Source organism: Corythoichthys intestinalis, chromosome 7, assembly GCF_030265065.1.
Source record: "Corythoichthys intestinalis isolate RoL2023-P3 chromosome 7, ASM3026506v1, whole genome shotgun sequence".
Classification (NCBI taxonomy): domain Eukaryota; kingdom Metazoa; phylum Chordata; class Actinopteri; order Syngnathiformes; family Syngnathidae; genus Corythoichthys; species Corythoichthys intestinalis.
Window position 1 is genome coordinate 41,900,175 of NC_080401.1, and position 26,128 is coordinate 41,926,302.

The 26,128-nt window shown below is 39.6% G+C and overlaps 1 protein-coding gene across 5 annotated transcripts in view; it reads right to left on the minus strand.

The window, feature by feature from the left end:
• The window catches only part of tcf3b (transcription factor 3b), a 72,131-nt gene that overhangs the window by 29,062 nt on the left and 16,941 nt on the right, over positions 1–26,128 (minus strand). For all 5 annotated transcript variants that reach the window (XM_057840312.1, XM_057840310.1, XM_057840311.1 and 2 more), the window contains 2 exons: positions 23,389–23,461; positions 74–147 (listed from right to left, as the gene is read on the minus strand). In XM_057840312.1, coding sequence (XP_057696295.1) covers positions 74–147; positions 23,389–23,461 — 147 coding nt within the window. The remainder of the gene's footprint in view (positions 1–73; positions 148–23,388; positions 23,462–26,128) is intronic.

A 26,128-nucleotide genomic window follows, 5' to 3' on the forward strand; every position in this document is an offset into this window, starting at 1 on the left:
TGTGTTTTGGCGACAGCAGTGATTTACAAAAATGCGCATGTGACAATATCACAAAATTCCATTTTGATCTTACCCGTCCTTGGCTGAAAGAAGGACTGTTCTGTTCTGCCGAACCCCAGGAACCAGAGCTGCTGCGCTCATCTAGTGCTAAAAAAAAAAAAAAAAAAAAAAAAAAAAAAAGAGGACATTTTGTTTAGACCGGTGAATGAACATGAGCCAGAGAAAAGCAAACACAGGCTGAACATTTTATTAATGAATGTGTCATTGAGATTGGAATAACATTAAGGGACCGTGCCATTATGTTGTACTCAACATTTTAGGTCCTTAAGTGGCCACAATGGGCACACACGGAAATCATGAGAGAATCACTAACGAGCAAATAAGCTGCTGTTGCTTTTAAGATGCATTGTAATGTTACAAAAAAAATAAAAAATTAAAAAAACAGGAAAGCTTCTTAATGTAGTCATTAGTGTTTATTACAGCCACTGGAAATGAGAGCAATACATTCCCAAATGTATTCTTAGCCAAATTACATTACTTTAACCATTTAGAGGGCACTCTTAACTCAATGGCTGCCATTGACAGTGTGAAATGTCTAATCCATTTTCACTCAGAGGCAAGAATCTAATGATCGCTGCCAACCCGCCTACTCAAAATGAATTGGATGTCTTGCAGCTTAATAGCACTGAAACATGAGCATTTACATCCTGTCCTTGTAGTTAAAATGAATTTGACATTGATCGTTGTTGATAAAATGCAATGAGTTAGTAAATACGAGAGTAGCCGTGTGCCGGTATGAGATTCTGACAATATGATACCGTTTCACGGTATTGCAATTACAGTCCTGCCTTTCTAAATTATAGATATCTGGGTTTTAAAAAATCCATTGAAAAGGATTTTTCCAAAACATTAGCAAATTGGAACCCAAGTATTAGGGATGGGAATTGATAGGATTTTTACGATTCCGATTCCATTATCGAGATTGCTTAACGATTCGATTATCGATTCTCTTATCGATTCTAATTCCGGGAAAAAGAAGAACAAACATTTTGATTGGAATCTAGTTTGTTAAATCAGAAGTCACAACCTTACAAACTCACAACGCAGTCAAAAGAGGCCCAAAGCCTCGATGTTCGCTGTGGCAATATGTAACTGTGGCAAATAGACAAGAATGTGTAACATTTTACTGACACATTTATTCTATTAGAAATTTTTAAAAATCATCCTTTTTAAAGGACATATGAGCTTATAGCACTCCAAAATGATCATTTAAAAAAAAGGTAAATACTGTCAAAAACAACGGTGTGTAGTGCAAATGTGCAAAATTAACAATTCTTTTACAGAAAAATAAGCATGTCTGTTTTTTTCAGGTAGGATACGTGATCTTTCTGGACTTATGGTGTCTCCAGCAGTGGAGAACACCCTCACAGATGGGGTAAAGAAAGTGTTCAGCTATTCCAGACAGCAGGGGCAGAGTATCTCTTTTGTTGTCCCAGATAGTAACAAGTTTATAATTAGGTTGATGTTATTACATAAGGACTAGGGGTGCAACGGTTCAGTTAGTTTTGGGATCACGGTTTCGGTTCAGTTTGCTTTTTTTTTTTTTTTTTTTTTTTTTAAATAAAAAACTGCTTTTATTTTGCTTCTAAGAAAGTGAAATAAACACTTAAAATGTAAACATTTTCGACTGTTAAAATGGCTCTCTCTTTGGCTAGTGTAGTGACTAACTACTGAAATACACACACAGTAGTAAAAAAGTTAGTTGGCAAAGAAACTGGTGTTACCTTTCATGTTTTGTTTTTCCATTTTTTTCAAAAATACAAAACAAAACAAAAACATAGTAACCTTTGCTATGTTTGGAGGTCATTTAATGTTTTGAATCAACCGTTAAAGTAGATAAAAATTCTCCCGTTTTTGCATTAGTTTCCCTTCTGTTTACGGTACTTTCGACATGTGAAAATTTTAAAATTGCTTAATCGTTTAAAGATAGACTCAAGTCTAACCCTAACCCAAAACTAAACCCTAACCCTAAGATTTTGCCGATAGGAGTATTTTAGATAAAAAGTTACTTAGGTTCTCTAGGAAGGTTCACTACAACAGAGCCTTTCTGAGACGTTTACTGCTCTAAAATGGCGGCTGTTTACTAACGCTACCGAGTCTGTCATTTCGTATGTAGTTCTATATGCATGACATATCAAGGCGTAGGTTGTAGGCTGTCGGCTACAGTCAGGAAATATTGGAGCCACCGAGCCTAGCATCGTATTGGCTACAGCGTCACAACGCTCTTCCCTCTCCGTGTCTCTGACTTTTCTGGCGTCATTCAACCAACGTATTAACGCACATTGTCTCGTTGCCGAAACGGGTAACAAAATCCTAACGGAGGAAAAAAATAACGTAATGCACGAAAAACGTACACATTTAAAAATCAGTGCTCACTTGTACAAATTACGCCAAGACCGTACAACTTGACAGGTATAAATTATAGTGGACCGTCACAGTTAGGTAGTAGCACTCGGTAGCACGGGACGTCCAACTATCAGTGGTCAGAGCGAAACTATGTGCTTTAGCGAAATCATCTTCGATGGCTTTGCGTGCCATTTCATAAATGTCGGGGATTACGTTGTTGGAGAAATATGTCAAATATGGGAACAATTTAACGCGGGTCAAGCGTTGCAAATAAATTAAGCAAGACCGCCGTGTGTTTTCACTGGTGTCCTCTTCGGAGTAGTCCTGCTCTGAGAAAGTGATATCTGTGGGTGATGCCGACCGGATGAGGTGCCGGAGTCATGTTATAAGTGCTGCCATTAGCATAGGGAACAAGCGCTGAGCAATGCTTGAAAATTGTTTTATTTTTATTTTTTCCAATATTTTGTCTCCCTCTGCATTGTAGTTCACGGGGAACCCGAAATGTTACCACACCGTAGATTTGAAAGAGGCCGGTGCTTCCTCAAAATTCGGTCTCTCCACTCCTCCGCTCGCCATAGCGTTTTGTTTTCTTTCTTGTTTCACTTTCACTTCGCTCGTAAGCGAGAGAGGGCGTTTCTCTGCTTCTATTACACAGGTCCTTGACCGCGATCGGACATTTACTTGCGGGGCGGGAATTTCTCCACAGCTGTGCTTCACGTCACACACAGGCACACAGAGCTCGACCAATTCATTCCACAAGCGTTCGGAATAAATTAATTGCAAAACCGAAAAGGCGCAGTTCATAAAGGCGTATTGAACCGTACAGGGCGAACTGTACGGTTCGGCTTTGAACCGCAAACCGTTGCACTGCTAATAAGGACGGTTGGATCTCATACAAAATAAGAGGAATTTTAGCACAATCCTCCGTTAACTTACATTTGTTAACTTCCTAGACATAGTTGGGGTACTCCATGGAAAGGCCTCTTGATACCGAGTAGAATAAAAGTGGTTTGGGACCAATGGGACCATCTTATCTGGAATTACGGGCGAAAATACGCAGATTGGCTGTAGGCGTCAGGTGCTTTTCGGGAAGTAATTTGGAACATCTACTTCTGTTAGTCGTAACAACACAACCACCATCGGATGCGGAGGTATATACTTTTGTGTCAAGTCAGTAGTTAGATTGGCCCTACGACCCACCAATTAAAATAACCCCCCCCCCCCCCCCCCCCCCAAAAAAAACACTGATTGGTGGACTACCGACTGAAATGAGTATTAAAATTGCTAACAAAATCGTTTAGGATTATTTTAGATGGATATGTTATATTTTTCTTATAGTGTATTCGACGAGGAATACAATAGACCCATTAATAGACTTTTTGGGGAAAATCCCCATTTCTTTAAGTCGTCTCATGAATAATGAAAATCAATGCAGAATCACTCGGCGGCGGCTATCCAGATTATTCTTGGTGAGTGGTCACTCTTTGAATCGTCACTTAGTCTTACTTGCTGAATCAAGCGTGTGTAACATGCGTAAATTACGTGACGTATTTTGTGCTGTTTGGAACCTTTAAGAGAATCGTTAGATAAACTGCAAAACATTCCATAGAATTGAAACGCACGGAACCTAATCTCTATAGAAACCGGTTCTCAATTCCCATCCCTAATAAGTATAATGTTAAGTTAAAATATATATATTTTTTAAAATCAACAATATTCTAAATAAAATTAAAATAAATGCAGTCCTTTAGGTGAGCCTAAACCCACAGCTCAACATTATTACTATCAGAAAAAAAATAATTGAATTATTTTCCATTAAAGCATGTGTGTATGACTCGTATCATGTTTGTGTTATACACACTCTCTTTCTCAACACAGACAGATGCCAGAGAAAAAAAAAACACATGTTTTACCACCGCTAGACACACTAAACAGTACACGCTGGAGTTAACTCTCGTAGCTGGTGGGAAACGTTCATAACAGCGTTTACTAACTGAGGTTCAGGCGTTTCACCTCCTCCTGCCATCGTGTAGCACAGCTGACTCACTGACACTGAGCAACAACCAGTAGGGGAGGGTTGAGCAGCTGCAAGAGAGGGATTTCTCCATGCATTTTTGGGACATAAAAAATAGCTAACAGCTTAGGGACGGTATGACGGAAAATTCTGGCGGTTTTGAAACCTTGACGTTACCATACCACGGTATACCTTGCAACCGGTTTTCAGAATGTCTTAATATCAGCCGATTAAAGCATTTTGAAATACCATATAATATCAAATTTGGTTTTGGGCTAATATATATGTTGCCTTCAAAGTGAGGCTAAAACCCGTCTGCCTTTGTACAAGGGCTGGTCACAGCTTAGCACAGCAGTTATGCTTTTTGACCATCAGATGTCTCCAAACTAAGATGTTTGGGATTTGTTATTCAAGCAGACAATTTGCATTCATGGAGCAAAATATAAATGAACAATAAATGATTGAAAAACAATGAATTTTAAACTCATTACATATAGCTACTGGGTTGCCAGAAAGAAATAGTCTCTAAGAAAAATAATAAAACAAAAATCTGCAAAAGCCCAGCAAAATGCATCTTGTGAATAGCTCATTGACAATACGTTGTTTGGACTAGTCTGCCTTTCACCTGTATTTGCAATGCTTTGTCATCACCTAGTGGCGCTTGGGGGTTTATTTGACTAAAACTGAAATTTTGATTTCAATAATAAATATAGTGGTGCAATATAGCCACTTTTTTCATAACTTCAGCTGATGTTGTTCTCTTGTTTTCATTGAGTAGTTATTTGGAAAACCTTGAAGTTGTTACATTTATCATTATTAAAGCATCCAGTGGGGCATCACCATACAATTAGCATCCAGTGGGGCATCACAATACAATTACCCATAAAATGTTAAGTCAACGACCACCTATATCTGTATCGGTATCGGATTTTTGAAGTTGGACAATAATGGGAAATCGGTTGGGAAGTCATTATCAGAGGGCTCCGGTAAATACTCATTTAATTAAGAAAATTCTTAAACATTTTTTTCTAATAATTCATTTTCTGTTAGTCATCCTCACGATGGGTGCTGGAGCCTGTTCCAGCTAACTATGGGCATTTGGCGACGATTTAAATTGGGAGGGACAACTGCAACAACCCCCCCCCCCCCCCCCCCAAAATGTTTATTCATTCATCCATTCATTTTCCATGCCGCTTTTCCTCACGAGGGTCACGGAGGTGCTGGAGCCTATCCTAGCTAACTACGGGCAGTAGGCAGGGTACGCCCTGAACTGGTTGCCAGCCAATCGCAGGGTACAAGGAGACATACAACCATTCACGCACACACTCATACCTACGGACAATTTAGAGTGTTCAATCAGCCTACCGTGCATGTTTTTGGGATGTGTGAGTTCCCGGAGAAAACCAAAGCAGGCACGGGAAGAACATGCAAACTCCACACAGGAAGGCCGAAGCCCGGGATTGAACCCTTGATCTCAGAACTGTTAGAAAAAATGTTTATTCATTTTTTATCAAAAACTAAAAAGGTAATCTTTAAAAATCTTATTTGCTACTTAACCCCATTTTATTTAATATTAATTTATTGGGGGCAACAACCAGAGCATTTCTGTTTTTAGTTTTGTTTTTGTTAACATTTTCTTATTCATTAAAAAACTTGGGGGGACTATTAATAATTAAAAAATATAGGCCATGTTTGTTTACCAAATGTTAATCCTGTGGCCTTATGACCCAAAATGTGATGTCCACATATGTGGAAGCTAGGTCTTTATCCTTTTAAATGACCAAAAATAGTCACTTGCCCTATAAAGGGCTAGGAGAGATGAACACAACCCCAAAAAAGATGCAGAGGCACAAAATAAATAAATAAAAGACAGACACCATGTGCAACACAAAGGAAACACTCAAAGCCAAAAGGCTGGTGAAGCTGAAAACTCCTCAAAATACCCCCATCATCCTCTTCTCCCTGTCTTGTGCACTAATGCTATCCAGGCTCTCTGGAGACACAAGGCTTAATTGCATGCTGATTTGCATAATTGTGCATATTAATGCATCTTTCTTATGAATATTCATGTCTTCTTTGAAATTTTTTGTGTGTGTTTTTTTGCCTAATTAAAAAAATGTGTGTGAGAGAAAGTGAGCGATTGGAAGGAATATGTTGGGGGGGGGGGGGGGGCAGAAGGGTCTGGGCTAGATCAGCAGCCTGGCTGACGAGCGCAGGAATGAGTGATGAGACTAACAGCGCGGTGCAAGCACCTACACATGCTGCGACAGCCGTGATCTATGGCGGCCATGCGAGTGGCACGGAGGGAGACCTCGGAGGATTGGCCTCAGAGGAAGGTCCACAGCACTAATAAAAGAACTACCATCAAACACTCAACAGCGGAGGACTGACAGAACAACACAGCATATTCCAACAACAAAGGAAGTGGTATTGGCAAGTGTAACGCATCTACACATCTTTTTAAGTCTTCTACAACCACACATTTACGGTTGACCAAACACGGCACCTGGGAAGTGGATATGCCACACCAAAGTAGTACACTGGGAATTTGTGAAAGACATAGAACACATGGGCTGTAATAAGCCGCCAAAATTAGAACAATAACAACAGGAATAGGATGGACTCCTGGCATGTATTCACAAGGACCGTGAAGGCAGCAAAAACAAACCAACCACAGCAGCACCAAAGTAGAGATTTTGGAATATACAGAAAGAGTGCATCAGAGCGATACACACAGCGATCGCTTCTGTAAAGAAGTAATGAGGAGGTGTCGGTTTTATATCACCCTTGTGGTATTAACTCAGCAAGTTTGGAAATCCAGCTGGTACTAAAAATAGTCGTGCCAGAGTAGGTATTACCGCCAATTTTATGACGGATTAGGGGCGGTAACCTCTGAGTAGCTCACGATACGATACGCGATACAAGGCTCAAGATATCGATGATCTCACGATATGGCGATACAACAACTATGGGTCAGGGTCAGGAAATCATTCTAGGACATTCTGCAAAATAACTACTGATCAGAAAAACAAAAAACAATGGATGTCTGCGGCCACAAGTGGCAGCCAATGCCAGGCAATGAGTTAATTTTTGGGCATTTCACGTCCTTTCCTGTTGATTTTCTGTCACTTCCTGTTGATTTTGGGGTATCAAAGGCTGATTTATGCTTCTGCGTTGCGGTGACGGCGGACCTACACCGTTAACACAGACCTGATTTGGACCATACGCCTTAACCTGATCACGTCAACGCGTCGTGAGGTGAATGTCAAAGGACTGTGATTGGAGAAAGAGCGATATATCGGCCGGCCTATAGATTGGGCCGATATTTGGAAATTTGACGTATATAGGTATTGGCCTTTTTTTTTTTTAATCCGACCGGCCGATATGAAAACGTCAATTTCAAACTAGGGATAGGGACTAGGGATTGCGCCACTTTCAGAGGATAGGAATCAGGTGAAAAAGAGGAAACACAGCCTCACTCGCCCTCCTGCTGCTTTTCTTGGTCAGCAGGGCACTGCGAGTTTTGCTTGTTAAAGTTAACGATGATTGACAGGCGTTGAAGTTTTGATCTTGCCAGAGAAGCTTGGCAGCTCTACCTCTAAAGACACCGAATGTGTCAATCATCATTTAGCTTGTTAAGCATTAGCGTGCTGTGGCAACTCATTGTGTGTGTGTACGCAGCTGTTCTCAGCAGTGACCGGATTTGACTGGACTCAATTGCCCCTTTCCCACTGAAACTAGTGGGTCAACGCGTGTTTTTTCCAAGCCGATGCAACCCACTAGCAATTGGCACCTTTCCCATTGACAAAAAAAAAAGATATGCTGTGTCTTTTTTTCCACCCGTCCAACCCCCCACCCCTCCTCAGCCGTGCGTAAGGTTACGTGACGTCACCATGCTAAAATGCACGTCGACAAGTGCGACCGAATTCATTCAGTTCAAGGAAGTCAACAATGCAGAGCAACATGGAAGCCTCCTTTCCGTTTGTGTTTGTTTTCATGCTTTTTACTTCCCTCAAAATGATCGAAATGCAGCAAAGGATCAACACTCTGCTTGTGTTGAGGTAACGTAGGCGACGTGAATTCTTCTTCTTCTACTAGCTTTGTTATTATGAGCATCAACGTAACTACGGTTGAGGGGCGTGTTAAATGGGAGGCGACTGGCACGTTGTTATGACGCATCACGTAAGAGCCTACGTCACCACGTAGATTAGGGTGTTGACTGTTGACCCAGGGTTTTGCTTTCACACTGCATGACGATCAGAGCCGAGGTGATTTTAACGCGGGTCGCTTGGCGGGTTGATTGACACGGGTCGAGGCGGGTCGCTGCACCTTTCCCACTGCCACCAAAAGCCGATTGTTTGTGAGTTGACATGGGTTTTTTGGCCAGTGGGAAAGGGGTAAATGAAGCATTTAATAAAGAAAAGCATTTTTCTACGTTACTCTTGTTTAAAAACAATTTGCATTATGAAGGCGGCACGGTGTGACAGAAACATGTTTGAAACTTTTTTTTTTTTTTGGAACAACACTTTTTTTCCGGAGAGCTATTCATTTAGCCTTTAATTCAACTTTATAAGAGACGTTTCTGATACCCCTGGCCAAAAAACCCGTGTCAACCCATTAACAATTGGCTTTTGGTGATAGTGGGAAAGGTGCAGCGGCCCGCCTCGACCCGTGTCAATCAACCCGCCAAGCGACCCGCGTTAAAATCACCTCGGCTCTGATCGTCATGCAGTGTGAAAGCAAAACCCCGGGTCAACAGTCAACACCCTAATCTACGTGGTGACGTCGGCTCTTACGTGATGCGTCAGAACAACATGCCAGTCGCCTCCCATTTAACACGCCCCACAACCGTAGTTACGTCGATGCTAACAACAAAGCTAGCAGAAGAATTCACGTCGCCTACGTTGCCTCAGCACAAGCAGAGTGTTGATCCTTTGCCGCATTTCGACCATTTTGAGGGCAGTAAAAAGCATAAAAACAGAGAACACAAACGGAAAGGAGGCTTCCATAATGCTCTGCATTGTTTACTTCCTTGAACTGAATGAATTCGGTCTCACTTGTCGACGTTGATCTTAGCGTGGTGACGTCACGTAACCTTGCGCACGGCTGAGGAGGGGTGAGGGGTTAGACGGGTGAAAAAAAGAAAAAAAGAAAAAAAAGACACGGCTTTATTTTGTCAATGGGAAAGGTGCCAAATGCCAATTGCTAGTGGGTTGCATCGGCTTGGAAAAAACGCGCGTTGACCCACTAGTTTCAGTGGGAAAGGGGCATGAGTGTAGAAAATTAAGACACTTCTGGAGCGATGACTACACAATTTTTTACACTTTACTGCAAATGAATATCAGCTCCAAAAATCGGTTATCGGCCCCTCTAAGTACAAATAATCAGTATTGGTCCTGAAAAACTAATATCAGACAATTTCTTGTCCGCTCAGAACATTTTTTCCGGTTCAGCATAACCCCGCTAATTTCAAACATTCTTTAGCTACATGCAAAAATGGAACAAGCCGAAGAGAGGGTCAATAAGGAGGTCCACACCTCTACAATGTTTCTTCAAGGCATTATAATCTCTGTTGCCACTTATTTGTTTTGCTATGTGTAATTGGTATTAGTAATTGTACCTGCAGTATTAATTAAAGATTTAGCGTAGGTTTTTGGGCTTGGCAACGAATTAATCGAATTATAATGTATTCTTTTGGGAAAATGATATATCAATCGTTAGTGGCAGCATATCAATAAATATTTGGCCTCAACACATACATCACCTTTTTGATACAGTATATTGCCACACCCCTAATGACGATAGGATACAAATTCATTTTAGGCAACCATACGATATCAGCTACTATTCGATGCGAGGGCATTTAACTGATTAAATACCTAATCATATACACATTTAACACGGTTACATTTTACATAAATAAAAAAAAATTACAAAGCAATTCAGACATTTTTGACAGTGTTTGCCGGCCGACAGTTGAATGAAAAATACTTAACAAAAAGCCATATCTAAAGGAGCTGAAGATTTTGATTGATGTTTTGCGTTTCAATCTTTAATTGGAACTAGGCCTGAACGATATTATATATAGGTTATATTTTTTTAAAAACTTTCACTGGATTACTTGAATAGCTGTTTGGAAAGACTATGGATGACTCACCATGACCACAGTGTACAGTGATCCCTCGTTTTTCGCGGTTAATGAGGACCAGAACCCGCCAGCAATAAGTGAAAAACTAAGAAGTAGCACCCTCCACCCCCATTACACCCCTTTTTTTTTTTGTGAGTGCTTAATGTATTTGTTCAGATATAGCATTGGAAAGAGATACATATAAGGCATTTTCCCCCCCTCATTTTTTTCCTCAAAGTATGATTTTAAAAAATGTGTTTTTAATTAATTAATTTAATTTATTTATTTTTAATTCATTAAATGGTTTTAAAGCACTTCAAATGTAATAATTATGATCAGTTTTAAACATAACTGTCCAACTGAATCATTTTTAAACAAGAATACCGTACTCTAGAAGAAAAATGGCTTGGCTTTATTGAATGCTTCTTTTGAACTACTTTGGCTGTGACCCTTGGAGTGACATGTAGAAATTACAAACTCCTCATGATCATTTCTGGCGTTTATTTTACATGTCTTGAACGTCTCCACACACACATTCATTCCAGCGCGGCTTCCTTGCAGAAACTGTTTAACAAGTTAAACGATGATTGACACATTGCTGCCCATGTGAATCTCGGAAGGTCAAAGACATCGTTAACTTTAATAAGGAAGCGCCGCAGTGACTGTGAGGAACAAATAGCTGGGATAGGGAGGGAGGCTGTACAGACCAGATACCAAGGCGTATGTGGATTTAAAAAAAAAAAAAAAACTATCGCACGTCCTTGTGATGGGACTATCGCTCATGCGCACATCGCGAAGGCGATGTTTAAACGATATATCGTTCAGGCTTAATTGGAACGTTGCTTAACCAAACAATATATATCAGATATGTATCGTTACGCCCCTCAATTTACAACAGAGGTTGGCACAAACAACAAAACATGGTCAATGATGGCTTACACAAAATTAAACAAACCTATTTTAACTTTAAATATGACAACACAGACGTTTACATTGCAGTTATTACTTTATTGTGTTGCTTGATTTTATGGTAATACATCTGATTACTTTAAATCAAATTTATTTTAAGCCAACAACAATCAAATTACAGTGATACCTCGGCTCACGAACGCTTAAGCTCACGAACTTTTCGCCTCAAGAACATTAAATTCGCGAGCATATAGTCTCTGCTGGCGAACTAGTTTTCGGCGGACGAACCAAGCCACGCGGTCGGACAGCGCCACGAGAAGCTGACGCACGCTCACGGCGTCCCAGTTCGTCCCCTCCCTTTCGTTGAGTGCGGACGTGGTTTGTGTTTGATAGACATTTTGGACCATATTGAGTGTACTTTTGCTATTATGGGACCGAAAAAGAGTTACATACAGTCCTTATGGAAGGTGACTCGTGTTACCAATTCGCCCTCGACTGGTAATTGGCGGTGCTTTCAGCTTCCCACCGTCGTGAGAAGTGGACCGGCGAGTCACGTTGGCTCGTTGTCGTCGGTTGTCTTCGGTGCGCCCGATGGCGGCTTGCATACAAACACCCAGAGGTGTCGGATGGCTTTTTGTGGGCACTTTTATTAACAACCAAAAGCATGCGGGGGGCACAGCAGTGGAGTCTACGCTAACTGCGCACTTTGCCGGTAACACTCTCCTTCCAAACAGTAACTCCCTCCCTCCTCCTCCCACTCCTCCCACTCCCATACCATCGCAAAGGTAAATAAAACAACTTTATTATACAGTACAGTTTATTTCTTTAATTATAATACAATAGCACACTTATTATACATAAAATAAGGTATATTTTTGTGTAGTTTTAAGGCTTATTTAGTAGAAAATTATGTTTTATGGGGACCTGGGAACGGATTATTCTCATTTTAATGGTTTCTTATGGGAAATAAATGTTCGGAAGACGAACTTTTCGCCTCACGCACACTTTCTGGGAACCAATTATGTTCGTGAGCTGAGGTATCACTGTACTTAAATAATTTCATTACGAAAACAAAATAATTTCTGCCTTGATTACACAGGGCTCATTAAACGAATTACAAAAGATACTAAATTCGGCTGCAACTAACGATTATTGTTATAATTGATTAATCAGACGATTAATTGGATAAATGTCACTTTTTCCAATTACCTTCACAATTTAACTTTAAGCTGTGAGATGCATGTTGTAACTAACCATGAAGACAAAATGGATGACTATTTCCTTCAAAAATAATATTTTATTACAGTTTCCAGACTTAAATGTACTTAAATGTAGTCTCATTCTAAATATACTTAATAATTGACTTGCACCATTGTCAGTGGAAATCACTGTGTACTAGTAGCATCACTGTAGCTGACAAATTTCAAAATAATCCAAATACCCTGCAACAAGAAGCTATGCCAGGCCACCAAATAAAAAGTAAAAAGTCATAATGATCTTTGTGTTTTGGATGCACCACCGCGCCACCTAGGACGCCTCCACTCAGCCAGCAGGGGGGCCGAAGTGGAAAGTGGAGTGGAAGCATGGCTGTGCAGTCTGACAACATTGTTTCACACTTACTGGGCTAATTAACTCTGAGGCAATTAAAACAAGGTGGAGAGCTGCTGAGGTGCCAATGACATTTTGACTGCCAAAGAAAGCATGAAAACTTTGCCAAAGAAGACATCTTTTTACTGTTTATCTATAAAATAAATAAATAAATAAATAAAAATACATTTAAAAAAAACAATGTCCAAGCATAGCGTAACATGGGTACACGTGTCATGTTTCAAAAAGTGAAGTAATCATATCAACTCATCTAAAAAGGAGTGGCTGACATACTGCTGATAATAATGACACCTATAATTGTTGAAAGAAATGATTCAAACATTGTGTCACCTTAACAAATAAACTGACCCACCCCCCACCCCACACAAGAGATTAATACTACTGTGAGTTGTATATTTAAGTTAAAAAAAAAAAAACTAACAAGGCCTGATAATATGGTCGATAAATAAAAGCTTGACGAGTTCAGTGTTTTTTTTTGGGGGGGGGGGGGGGGGGGACAGGTTGACATTGTATGACTACAGGTACTAACTGATGGAAAAATACTCATGTACAGCAACATAACTAGCAATTATCCCATTCAGGTCAGGTGACCTAAAACCAACAAGCGGTAATCTCAAAAGGGCTTGATGGGCCAAGAAGGAACCCATTAAATTTTGATGCGGAACCAGATAAATGGGTGGGTCAAATTATCATTACTTTAAACTATTTGTATAGCACCTCCCATACATAAAAATATAACACAAAGTGCCTCACAGAAATATTTATAAAAAAAAGAAAACACAACAACCATAAAAAACAGCAATGGGGCACTATGTGGGGCGTTACCATTTACAGATCTTGTCAATCACATTTTATTAGCAGACTATAATTGCATACCATTTAGGGATGTCCCGATCCAGGTTTTTGCTCTTCCGATCCGATACCAATATTGTTTTGCACTTCCGATCCGATACCGATACTGGCCGATACCGGCCTCTCTGAGCATGTATTAAAGTTTAAAGTTATTTAGCCTCCTTATTTAGTTGTCAGACTCATGTTGAAAAGGGTGTTAGTAGTCTTGATAACAACTTGCCAGCTGAATTAGGTGAGTTGGAATAACACATAATGGTTGGTAACAAGAAACTGACCTGTTTATTAAATGATAAACACAAAACATTATAAATAACAAACAGAAATGACATATTCAGACAGTAAAACATGCTAATAATATTGTAAACTGTCTTAAAAAAGCAAAACACACAAACAACCTTAAACTATTAACTATTACACACTCCCTTTGATTTGCTTGCCCAGCCCGAAAAAACCCAAAAATTTTGTTTTATTTGTAGGCACGAGCCCGAAAAAAAAACAAAATTTTATGCTTTATTTGTGAGGACTCAGGAGCGATGCGTGGTTACGTTTTGTGTGATCATGTTTGGTGACGCCAGTGCATATATGCATAATGATAACAAATTATAGCCTGCGTTTTTGTAACAAATTCTCCCAGTTAAACAAGACTGTAAGATGGATATTCAATAAACATTTATATATTTTATATTTGCATGTGTGTTCTAACAGGTGGATAGTGGATTTGACATCTATTTTAATCTCTTCGAGTTGGCAGAAAAAAAAACGCAAGTTTTCTCAATGTTTAAATACTCTATTTTTATCATTATAAATGCATTTACACACCAAAATAACGCTGGGAAAGTACATACATACATACATCGTTTTAGTATAAATATATGAATATATATTTTTTGAAAAAAGTCTGCCCGATGCATCTTAATCCCACTTTACTCACGAGAGATAATGGCTCGTCATCCAGAATGATTCCTTCGGCAATTACTCTTCCCTGGGCTTTGGGACTGTCAAGTGCCAGTTTGTCACGCATAGCAAAAGTTTCTGCCAGTGTTCGTTGCGTATGACCTTTCTTTCTGTCTTCGGTTTTCTCCTTATACTCCTCATACTCCTTGTATTGTTTGTGGTGGTATTTCGATAAATGCTTGATTAGTTTGGTTGTATTAACACTTCTTACAGCTTTACCACCACGCTTGACTTTATTGTGGCATATGTTGCACTCTGCCTCTTCGTCTTTGTCGTCCTTTAAAGTGAAATAATCCCACACAGCTGACATTTTTACCGATAGTCTCTCAGTCATTTGGGAGACGGTAATGTAGTGTGTTGAAGGTGTGCATAAAATGCGGACCGGATTTTAGGGAAACCGAAGCAAAAACTGGAATGGATTATGTAAATCGGTGCACTGGAAAACCCGGACCGGACTTTTTTTTTTTTTAAAAACTGGATCGGAAGTCTGGATCAGAATTTTTCCGTGTCAGCCAATTCGATACCGATACGCATTTTTTTGCCCATATCGGCGTCCGATCCGATCCAGATATCGGATCGGGACATCTCTAATACCATTTGAAAAATTGAAACTGAAAACTATACTGAGGCAACTATGCTAAAAAGACTTGACTTGTCATTACCCGTGTTTGTTAATTCATGTGATTGAAGGACAAAAGGATCATTTGAAAAGCCACCAATAGTTTCCTTTCGTTTCAACAAAATGTAATTTTACATTATTTTCCCCATTCTTTCGACATACTTGCTACGCCAGCTAGCATGCGCTGTAGATCAATAGCTTGTCCACCCAAATGAAAGTATTTTAATAAATACGTAGATGCTGTAAAAATGGAATAAATTATAGTATTACATGTTACTTCATTGGCTGTCACACAAACGCACATTGTGAGACAGAAAATGTTCCTTGCTTTAGGCCGATTTGGCTATTTAGTTTTGAGGAAGAAACAGTCCAGCAATGCAAAATCATGAAGATACAAATGATAAAATGTTTTTTAGTGCCTGAAAAACAGAAAAAACAAGGTTCTACAAGTATAAGTGAAACTGAAGAATTTTGACGCGCACTTAGAAAAGTTTCAAACCTCAAATTTCCACAAGCACAATTTAATTTGAAGGTTTTAAGACCTTCCAAACAAAATTGAACCCAGCGGAAACAGTGAACTAGTATTGTCACAATACTAAAATTTTCAACCAACTAATAAATTTTTTAAAAAGGATCGATACTTTTGCAATTAAATGTGGTATCTGGATACAATATTTCAGTTTTAATACTTCTGACAAATTTACACCGAACAAACGCGTGTTTATTTACTTATAATAAAAAAATATATAAGTAATTTGCAAGTGTCACTATGGTTTCACATGCTGCTGTGAGCGAAATCTGGGATCATTTTAAAATGTTTCTACACAGCGCACTACTACAGAGACAACATCAGCAACGCTGCTAGGACAGGAGCCACATATGCAAATTGACAAAGTTGTTTGTTGTGATCCAGGGGAAGTGAGTCGGTCACAGTGAGCGCGAAAGGGGGATGGAGATATTGCCAGCAGCTGCAGAGGTGACAGAGAGGACGCCTGTCTGCCTGTGTGCTTGGCCCACCACACGTCACACAAGCGCCACTCTTCAAACATCCCAGATCTTCTTTGCCAGGCCTTTTCCCTCCATGCCACTTGAAACACCCTTTCCAACACACACACGCGCCCATTGGCTCTTGAGAAAGAGAGAAAGACGCCTAATGCAATTAGCACCCCTTGGAGTACTTTTGTGTTAATGAATAGAAGTGGCCTGTCGAGCCACTGGGCTGCTTGCTGCCGTTCCCGCCCTCCCGGGTCACTGAATATACAAGCGGCTTAATGTGACGTCACAGCTGAACATTGTTCTGTGAATTCCCAAAATTGCGAGATCAACTACGCTGAATATGCACAGGAGTTATTTGAGCTTTTCCCTAACAAACGACTAAAATTATTTTGGTCTTTATCCTCCTCACTTGACTGCGCCACACAGCCGATTTGAAAAAAAAAAAAAAAACCACTAAAAAGAAATAATACTTTTTAGCAAAAAGTCAGAACAGCTACAACCAAGCTGAAGTCTGGTCAGCATCAAGGATTCCCCCAAAAAGGGACCAATGTTGCGGATCCACTTAGACTAACTTGTATGTATTAAAAAAAAGCACCAGAATTTATCATTAGCTTGACCTATGCCAGGCCAAGCATAGGCCATAAATGGAGTTGTTTCGAATGACTTTTTACCTGATAGCCGATATTCTGATGTAGTCCAACTCCTAAAATCCAATACAGATAAACATGGTCATGGACTTAACATATTCCTTATTTTTCAATCATTTATTGTTCATTTAATTTTTGCACCATGAATGCAAATTGTCTGCTTACATAACAAATCCCAAACATCTTAGAGACATCTAATGGTCAATCAGCATTAAGGGTGTAACAGTACATGTATTTGTATTGAACCGTTTTGGTACGTGGTCCTCGGTTCGGAATGGAGGCGTACCGAACAAGTTTCTGATGTAATGTAACCCTTACTTTTCGAGGATTGAGTCGATCGGGTTACAGTTTCTTTGTGTAGATTATATTTACTCCGTCTTCTCTACTATAATGAGGACCAACACGGTATGACAGTGTAACCCAGAAACGTCAACGGTGCGACAACATGGCCGCCACGAGAACGCAGTGAAACCCGGGCGTTAAAAGTCAGTCAGCCAATGCACACCAGTCGCAGTGCGGCCGCGTGTTAGACGCGTCCCCAGAAGCGGCTCAACACGACGCACGCGAAAAGAACGGCAGAGTTTATTATTTGATGCGAGACGCGACCGTCCTAGAATCGGGCAGACCGGAAGTCACTCGTGTAAAATACGGTGGATCCGGTCTATTTTCAAACTAATATGCAACCGTAACCCACTTTTTGAGTCCATCAGATCTCAAGAGTGGTAGATCGGGGCACAGTTGACTTGTCTTTGTTCATTTAATGCTGTCTTCTCTGCTATAATAATAACCAACACGGTCCCGTGTTCAATACAAAACCCTCCTACCACAACAAAACAAGTAGGAACTAATATTCACATAGGAACTAAAGTTATACAACATAAAATATACAATATAAATGAATACTACATAACATTTGTAAAATGCAAACACATAAAACAAATAATAGCCCGTTTAAATAAAATTGAAATGAGCTAAAACACCTGTAATCAAATAATAAGAATAATACAAAGATCCTGCTTACACAATTAAATTTATTCATTTCTGTGTGACGCTTTAACTTGAGAAAATCCACCAATAAAGCTTTTGAAAAGCGTTCATAAGAAGAAGAAAAAAAGATTAATTGAGGCATTTCATTTGTAAAATAAATGTTAAAATCTTTGTCATTGGGATTCCCTTTCTCTTTAGCACAGGACTTCTTTTTTCTTCTTTCAGAAAGAAAGCTGACCAATACGCGGGGTCTGAAAGGCAAATTGTTGTTGGATTATCTTTAAATACCCGCTACTTTTTGAGCAGAATTCTAGCTTTGTATAGGCTAATGTTCCTATTGTTGAAAGCACAAAGGTGTGTAATAAACAACTAGCACATTTATATTTTGCATTTTGTTTTCTTACTGTAGCGAAAATGAACCGAACAGTGACCTCAAAACCGAGGTACGTACCGAACCGAGATTTTTGTGTACCGTTACACCCCTAATAAGCATAATTGCTGTGCTAAACTGCGACCAGCCCTTGTACAAAATGCATATTAGCCCAAAACCAATAATGCTACTATCCGATATCATCTTAAAACGCGTTTATCAGCAGATATCATCGCATAAGACAACTCTAACCATGAGACACTGAAAAAAATAAATTATTCCCAGGACAAAACTTTATGTATTTCTTATTTATTATTCATATCATTTTTTGCCCATAGCAAAATATGTGTGGATAACACTAGTACTACACTTTAATGTCAAATAGGTAGTCTCAAAACATGGTCTCGTAGGCCTCAATTGGCCCCAAGGCCGCTCGTTTGAGACCCCTGGACTATTATTGCAGTGTTTATGCGGGCAAACGTACAATAATTCCTGGCAAGGAATTTGCATGGATAAGCATTTTAACACCATTGTGCTTGTACCTCCAGATCTCCAAAGGTGACAGCTTGCAGTGTATCGCATTAAAATGGGTGTCAATGACCCAGGGCCACACTTTGGGACGCGAGGAACACGAGGGGGGGTTGAAGGAATTAACTCCTCACTGCTTAGTAATTGCCGACTGTAATAGAAACAAACAGAATCCTGCCTTCCACACGGGCTGATCCCGCTATTCAACAAGCTCCCTCTTCCACTCAGGCCACTCGCTGCATGCTGGGCCAGTTTAAGATCTTGCAAGCTGGGGGTGAGGCACATTGTCTCGGACTCGAGCCACTTCCTGCAGATCAGTGGGGGGAAAAGCCCAGCGCTGGGTTGGGGGAGGAGAGTTTTACACTTCAGGGTGATGGTGGGCGGGGGTCGTTTCAAGTCTATAAGCTCCTTTTTTTTTTTTTTTTTGCCTTTGTTCCTCCGTGGCCAAGTTCTCACTCCGGGGAACACTGGGGAGTGTGACTGAATTTCACACAGCAGGTTGGCAGAGTGACAGAGGAACCAAAGTAACATGACTAAGTAATAACACTCAGCAAGGAAGAAAGCGAACGCTCGCTGAAAGTGCTCCAGCGCTTCCAGAGGTTAACTAGTAGCTCATTTGCACTTTAAAAATAGAAAATAATATAGATTATCCAAAAGGATGGCACAGATGTTGTAGCATAACTAATATTCAGGTTCCTGGATAAAAATGCAAACACCAACTGCTCTCTTATGTTCACTACATTAGAGCCCCTTTCAGACCTGTTCTTAAGTCTGGTAATGTTGTTGTATCTACTCTTATGTATGAATCCAATGGCCTTGTTCAGACTGGCAGCCAAAATCAGATTTTTAGCCCATACAGATTGAAATTTTTGTAGTCTGAACAGTCACAACGCACACAAATCTGAGTTGAAACCGGATACAGAAGGTAGTTTCATATCAGATCTGGATAAGATTCTTCTCAGTCTGAACAGCTCAGATGGATTTTGACCTGAGATAGACCGATATGGGCTTTTCAGGATCGATACAGATTATTAGAAGGTAGAAGGGCCGATAACAGTAGTAAAACTGTAAAAATTGGCGTTAAAATTTGAATAATGCAACATTGAACTTCAATGCCTAAAGCATATTTATTGAATTACACAAATAGAATAGCTCCCAAAGTGCCTGAATTTCCTAGACTCAGAATCATCTCTTATAAAGTTGAATAAAAGGTAAAATAGCACTCTGAAAATTTTCCACAGAAAAGAAAGCCCTGATGACCTCGTTTAAGCACCCTTAGCAAGATCAACTCAAGAACAGGGTTCCGCATCGAGCATCGAAGGGATCCGGGCCTTAGACTCGCTCTCCCGGAACCATTCGAATTTTTAAAATTTTGATTCCAAGTTTCAATACCCTGACCGCCGACCGAAAAAAATAGCTGCCGAACACCACGAAGAAGCCATATGAAGTGTGTGTTTGTGCATTGCAACTTGATTTTAATCGTAGTCACTGTGCGGCGGGGCTAAAAATTTTGGCTCAACTTCAAAAAGAAGAATCAGTGCAACGTTTGCCACACAGCTATTTCATGCAAAGGTGGCTGTACGACTAATATGATTAAACACCTCCGGCTTCATGGAGTACAAGTGCCGAGTAGTGCATAGCTGTGCGCCTCGCATTTGACGCGCTGCACCAGACCTCTAACCAGTTAGAACCAGGTAAGTAAAACAATAAATTAAGTCTGTCTTCTGCTGCCCCGTGACCCGATCCAGATTCAATCGGTAGATGATGGATGGACGGACAGGCGGAATAGTACGAGAATAAGTTGTATTATTACGTAGGGCTAATGCAGCTATATAAGCAGCTATGTACTTTACGTAGCACGGTGCTGCCTCCGTTAAAATCAACAGTATTAAATTATCATCAAATTACAATCAATAGAAGAATTTATACTAATGCTTCGTCGTAGGTCCCAGCGAAGATAAATGTATGTAAAGTGTGTAGCGGCTCACAGCTACCTTACCCCTAAGTAATATTTGCGAGTTATTCTCGCTTCCTCATATATATGCATTCGAGCTTCATCTACACCCAATGAACGTGTGTTCTCCACTGCAGGAGGCACTATCTATCCAGAACGCTCACGCTTACTGCCTGAGAAGGCAGATATGATCATTTTCCTCAACAAAAAGTTTCCTATTTTATACTGTTCCTGCTGCTACTCTGGACTGGGTTTTACAAGTTGTTTTTTGTTTATTTGTTTGATATTTTGCACCAGGTTAGCCCATTAGTGGGAGCTCAATAACATGTAAAAATGCCTGCAGCATAAGACAATCCTAAAACTTAGGCAAAAGAATATGTGTGAATGTTTTCTCCGTGAGCTTTTGAAAAATAAACATCTTTGTAAAAGTACACACTCCTGCGTAAAGAAACATCATATTCAAGTTCAAAGACTGATGTTTATATACAAGTTAAAAAAAGCCGTGTGAGAAATTCATGACAAAGTTAATTGAAAGTAGAGCTGAAACGAATACTCAAGCAACTCCAGTTTAAAAACTGATCCGAGTAATTTTATTCACCTCGAGGAATCGTTTAATTTTGCCAGCTCTAAGAATCACGTTTTGGCCGGACTACTTTTAATGCGGGACAACGCGCTGACATCACATGCGTAGAGGAGGAAGCAATAAAAAAAAAAAAATAAATAAATAAAAACTTACCGCAGCCGACAGCCACTAAAAACTACGCCCGCATGATGCTAGTGTTGTAGCAGATAGTGTCCGATGCGTCTCATAGATATCGCATGCATTTAGGACTAGATGCGAAATGACAAACTCGGCCACGTCTGGTCAGCGTTAGTCAACAGCCGCCATCTTTAAGCAGTAGACTTCTCATCGCTAGTAAATATAACGTTACTGTCACTCGATCACATAACGTTAGTCCCTCTGAGGGCTAGGTTTCTATTGATTATGACCACTGTCGATGCGTGGCTAACGTGTCTTACATACAGGCTTTATTTAATCTCTAAAACACAGAGCTGTAGAGTGATGAGGGTGTAAAATTAAAACATAGCTCAGTAGTCACCAAGTAGCACTGGACCCTAATGTGCTCCAATACAGCAGGTATCATACATTTATTTTGAACACTGCAAAAACTCAAAATCCTATCAGTACTTACAGTTTAGACTAACTTAAAACTTAAATAGAACTTCCTTGACACAAATGGAAATTAAATTGAAACACGAAAAAACACGTAGCTTTCAAGTGATGTGTGTTATCAAGCGTAATTACATTTTTAGGTAAGAAATATGTTGGGGTTTTTAAATAAGATCTAGAAGTTTGAGCGAAAGCAGTGAATTTTTTTTTCTAGTCACATATTAGATGCAATTGTTGGCTGTTTTCAACAATGTACATCGAAAATAAAGACATTGATTGACTGAAAATGGTTCAATATTGGATTAAATGTCTTTTCTCATGTATAACTGCTCTTTACCTAAAAAAAGGTTTTATCCGATTACACGATTAATCGATAGAATTTTCAGTCGATTACTCGATTACTAAAATATTCGATAGCTGCAGCCCTAATTGAACGTTCATATACTTAAAAAAAAATTATAAGAAGAAATTACTATAAACTATGCAATTTTTTGGACACTGCCAATTAAAAGAATCGGAATCAATCGTTTGGAACCAGAGTCGAAACCGTTCAAATTCAAACGATTCCTGACCTGTAAATACGACAAAAATCCACAGAAGGTGGCCTTTAAAAGCCCACAAGACTGGCTGTGAATGCTCTGGTTTCAGTGCCCCTGACGGCTCTAGACTTCCGAACCAGTTAAAATAATTTGGATGTGAAGTGTCATCAGTGGCAGCCAGTGAGCTAACGTTGACACCATTTTAATGGAAGATTTTGGTAGCAGCCTGATGGTTCCTTTTTTTTTTTTTTTTTTTTTTAAATAAATAGTGGCACCTTTTAATCATGACATATCGATTCTTGGTGGGGGCATATCGATAACATGTAAGGCTGCAAAGTATCACGATATATCGCCTTTTCGATATATTCTCACACTCTTAGTCTACATAATCAATAATTACCTTTAAATTAAATAATCAACTTATGTCATCAAATAAGCCATCTTGCAAGCACGTATCGATGCAATTGTATGCGAAGAATTATCACACATGAAACAATAATATTTATATATAGATGAGAACGTGCCTTGCCAAGCTTTGCAAAACGTACCTTTCAAAGCTAACTTTCAAAAATAACAGCAAGGATATTGGTGACCACAATTAGGAATGTCTTGAAAATCTTTTGGACCCAAATGTCAACAAAGATGTAAAAGTGCCCAGAGAACAAAAGTGCATGTGTGTATATTTAACAGACTGCTATCAAACTTACCTGAGCCACTGAACTGACTGCTGGCGAGAGTCATTGTTCTGTTCTTGCCGTTCGCTACGGGAGGCGCGAACATCTGTGAGGACAACAAAAAGGGGAACAATTGCTTTACAAACTAAAGCAAAGGAGGGCACACTTCACACGTTCTACTTCGACTAATGAACGACATCATGTTCACTTGTCCCTCACCCGATTGAAATTTTTATGCTTCAAAGCACTCCAGATAAGCTCCAGGGGAAGGGAAAAAAAACTGTCACTGCTTGCATTAAAACTTACAAATACCTTTACACTACCACATTTTATTGGGGAATTTCCAACAACTGTTAAAGAAGAAACAGAGTGGTTTATGAGTCGTATTTTGCCCCGCAAGTGAGACGTCTAGAAATCAGAGCGCAAGCTGCCATAACATAACAGGTTCACGCAAACCACTTTTGATCCTATTAGGTCTTGCAACAGCAATCTCCAAAATGTTTAACTCCCGCTTTCTTCCACGTCCAAACCTTGGGAGGATGTCAGACGCCCGAAACAAACGAGGAGGAAACTTGTTTGTACAGCCCTCAACAGTTTCTCACCCAATTATCAGTGTCGTATTTAGTAGACGGAACATCTGCTGTTATAAATTGGCAGGCGATCAATCTGGACGTTTTGGTGGTGAATTCCAATGTTTAATGAGACACTCCCTTCGGGGAGTGTTGCTTCCTTTTCTTGGAAGTGGACGGCAGTGCTCCATCATGTGCACATTGCTGCACACACACAAGGCATTCCCCAAAGGAACAAAAATGACATAACGCCGGTGTTAAATAAGGTGATAAAGTGCAACATACGACTAATACTCATTTGTAGCCGCTATAAGAGTAATGGCCAAGTCTGAATGTCAAGTTTCTTTATGCTTTTTATTGAGCATGCCTGTTGGGGCTGAGTGGAATGTTTTATAAAATACAAAAATGTATTTACAGTTTTGTCCAACAAAAAACTCAAAAGTAGTTTTATTTCATATCAAATTTTGAGAAGTAACCACTACTTCCATCCTGGAATGAAAGTGCAAAATCTCTGTATTGGGTAAAATAGGTTTTCTACCTTGTCTTCTCCTTCATTTGTTCTGTCAGTCCCCAAAGAAAAATAATAATTACAGAGAAACTAGGGATGTCCCCGATCTGATCACATGATCGGAAGTCGGGCTGATTGTGCATTTTTTCAGAGGATTGGAATCGGCCGAAAAGGATTGGGTTTTTAATTTTAAAAAAAACATTTTTTTTAAAAATTAAGGGCTAAAAAGCAACAAAATAATCCAGAAATACAATGGCATTGCCAAATTTAGTGCAGTACTGAAACATGTTTAGAACTTTTCTAACTTTTCAAAACTGTTAAAACTTAACAGGAGTTAAAAAGCATTGACAACAAAATGACATTTGCCCCCCCGTATCGGATCGCGAATATTGGCAGATCATCAAAATCGGGTGACCCGGATGCAAAAATACGCGATCGGGAAATTCCTAAAAAAGGTAAAATCTTTCTCTTTACGTACTTTTCGTAACTGCAGTATCAATGAACACTTAGATCCTCAACTACTCTTGAGTGTCTGCAGTTGGCCACTTCAAAAAAGGAATAAAATAAGTAGGTTTGTCCCGATCCGATCACATGGTCGAAAATCGGACCGATCAGGCCGTTCGTCAGAGGGTCGGAATCAGGTGTAAAGGATCTGGTTTTTAATTTATACTATACCATGGTACCTCGACATACGATCGCTTCAACGATCTTTTCAACATCTGAGGTAAAATTGGACTCGCCATTTGTTTCTACATCCAACAACATGCGCTAAATACGATGATTTATGACAACACCGCAATTTCTTTGTTTTCCGACAAGACTGATGCACGACAGATTTTCTTGTGAGAGAAATTTACATGGGTTCCAAAAACGTGAGTGCAGGTGGTGAAAAAAGGAAAAAAGGTGAGGCTTACCATTGAAATGAAGATGGAAATGATCGAAAAATATAAGTGTGGTGTGCTGGCCGTGAGCTGGCTCGACAATACGGCCGTAGAATGTCTACGATCTCGACGGTCCTCCTCCGACCGTCATTCGCCAGTCTTTATAAGTTAAGGTGACAATTATTATTGTGGTAACATCGCCAAAAAATCACGAGCTTCGTCAGGTTTTTAATCATTTATTTCAGAACTTGTGCAACACAACATGCATACTGTCCGCCGTAGCTAAACAAAGTGAAAGTAAAAAGTCCCTCTCTCACTCTGTCAAGTCAGCTACGCGGTGCGTTCAGGTACCCACACAAAACACATCCGCCACATTAGAACCCGATTCGTTACATTATTACAGGTATTATTATTATTCTGATTTTTATTCATAATTTATTTGTTTTGCTCTATGTAATTGCTATTTGCAATAGTACCAGCAGCATTTATTAAGAATTTAGTGTAGGTTTTTGGACTGTGGAACGAATTAATGGAATTATAATGTAGTTTTATGGGAAAATCCTGCTCAACATACGACCATTTCTACTTACAAACAAGGTCCTGGAACGAATTAACTTCGTATGTAGAGGTACCACTGTTTATATATATATATACATATATATATACTGTATATATATATTTTTTAAATTTATTTTTTATTATTATTATTGTGCTGGCTAGTGTTTAGAGCCAGTTGCCTTTCTGGGTTTTTACAGTATGGATGAGGAGGAGGAGTACGACACCATGTTTGGAACTTTTGTTCAAATAAACAGGAA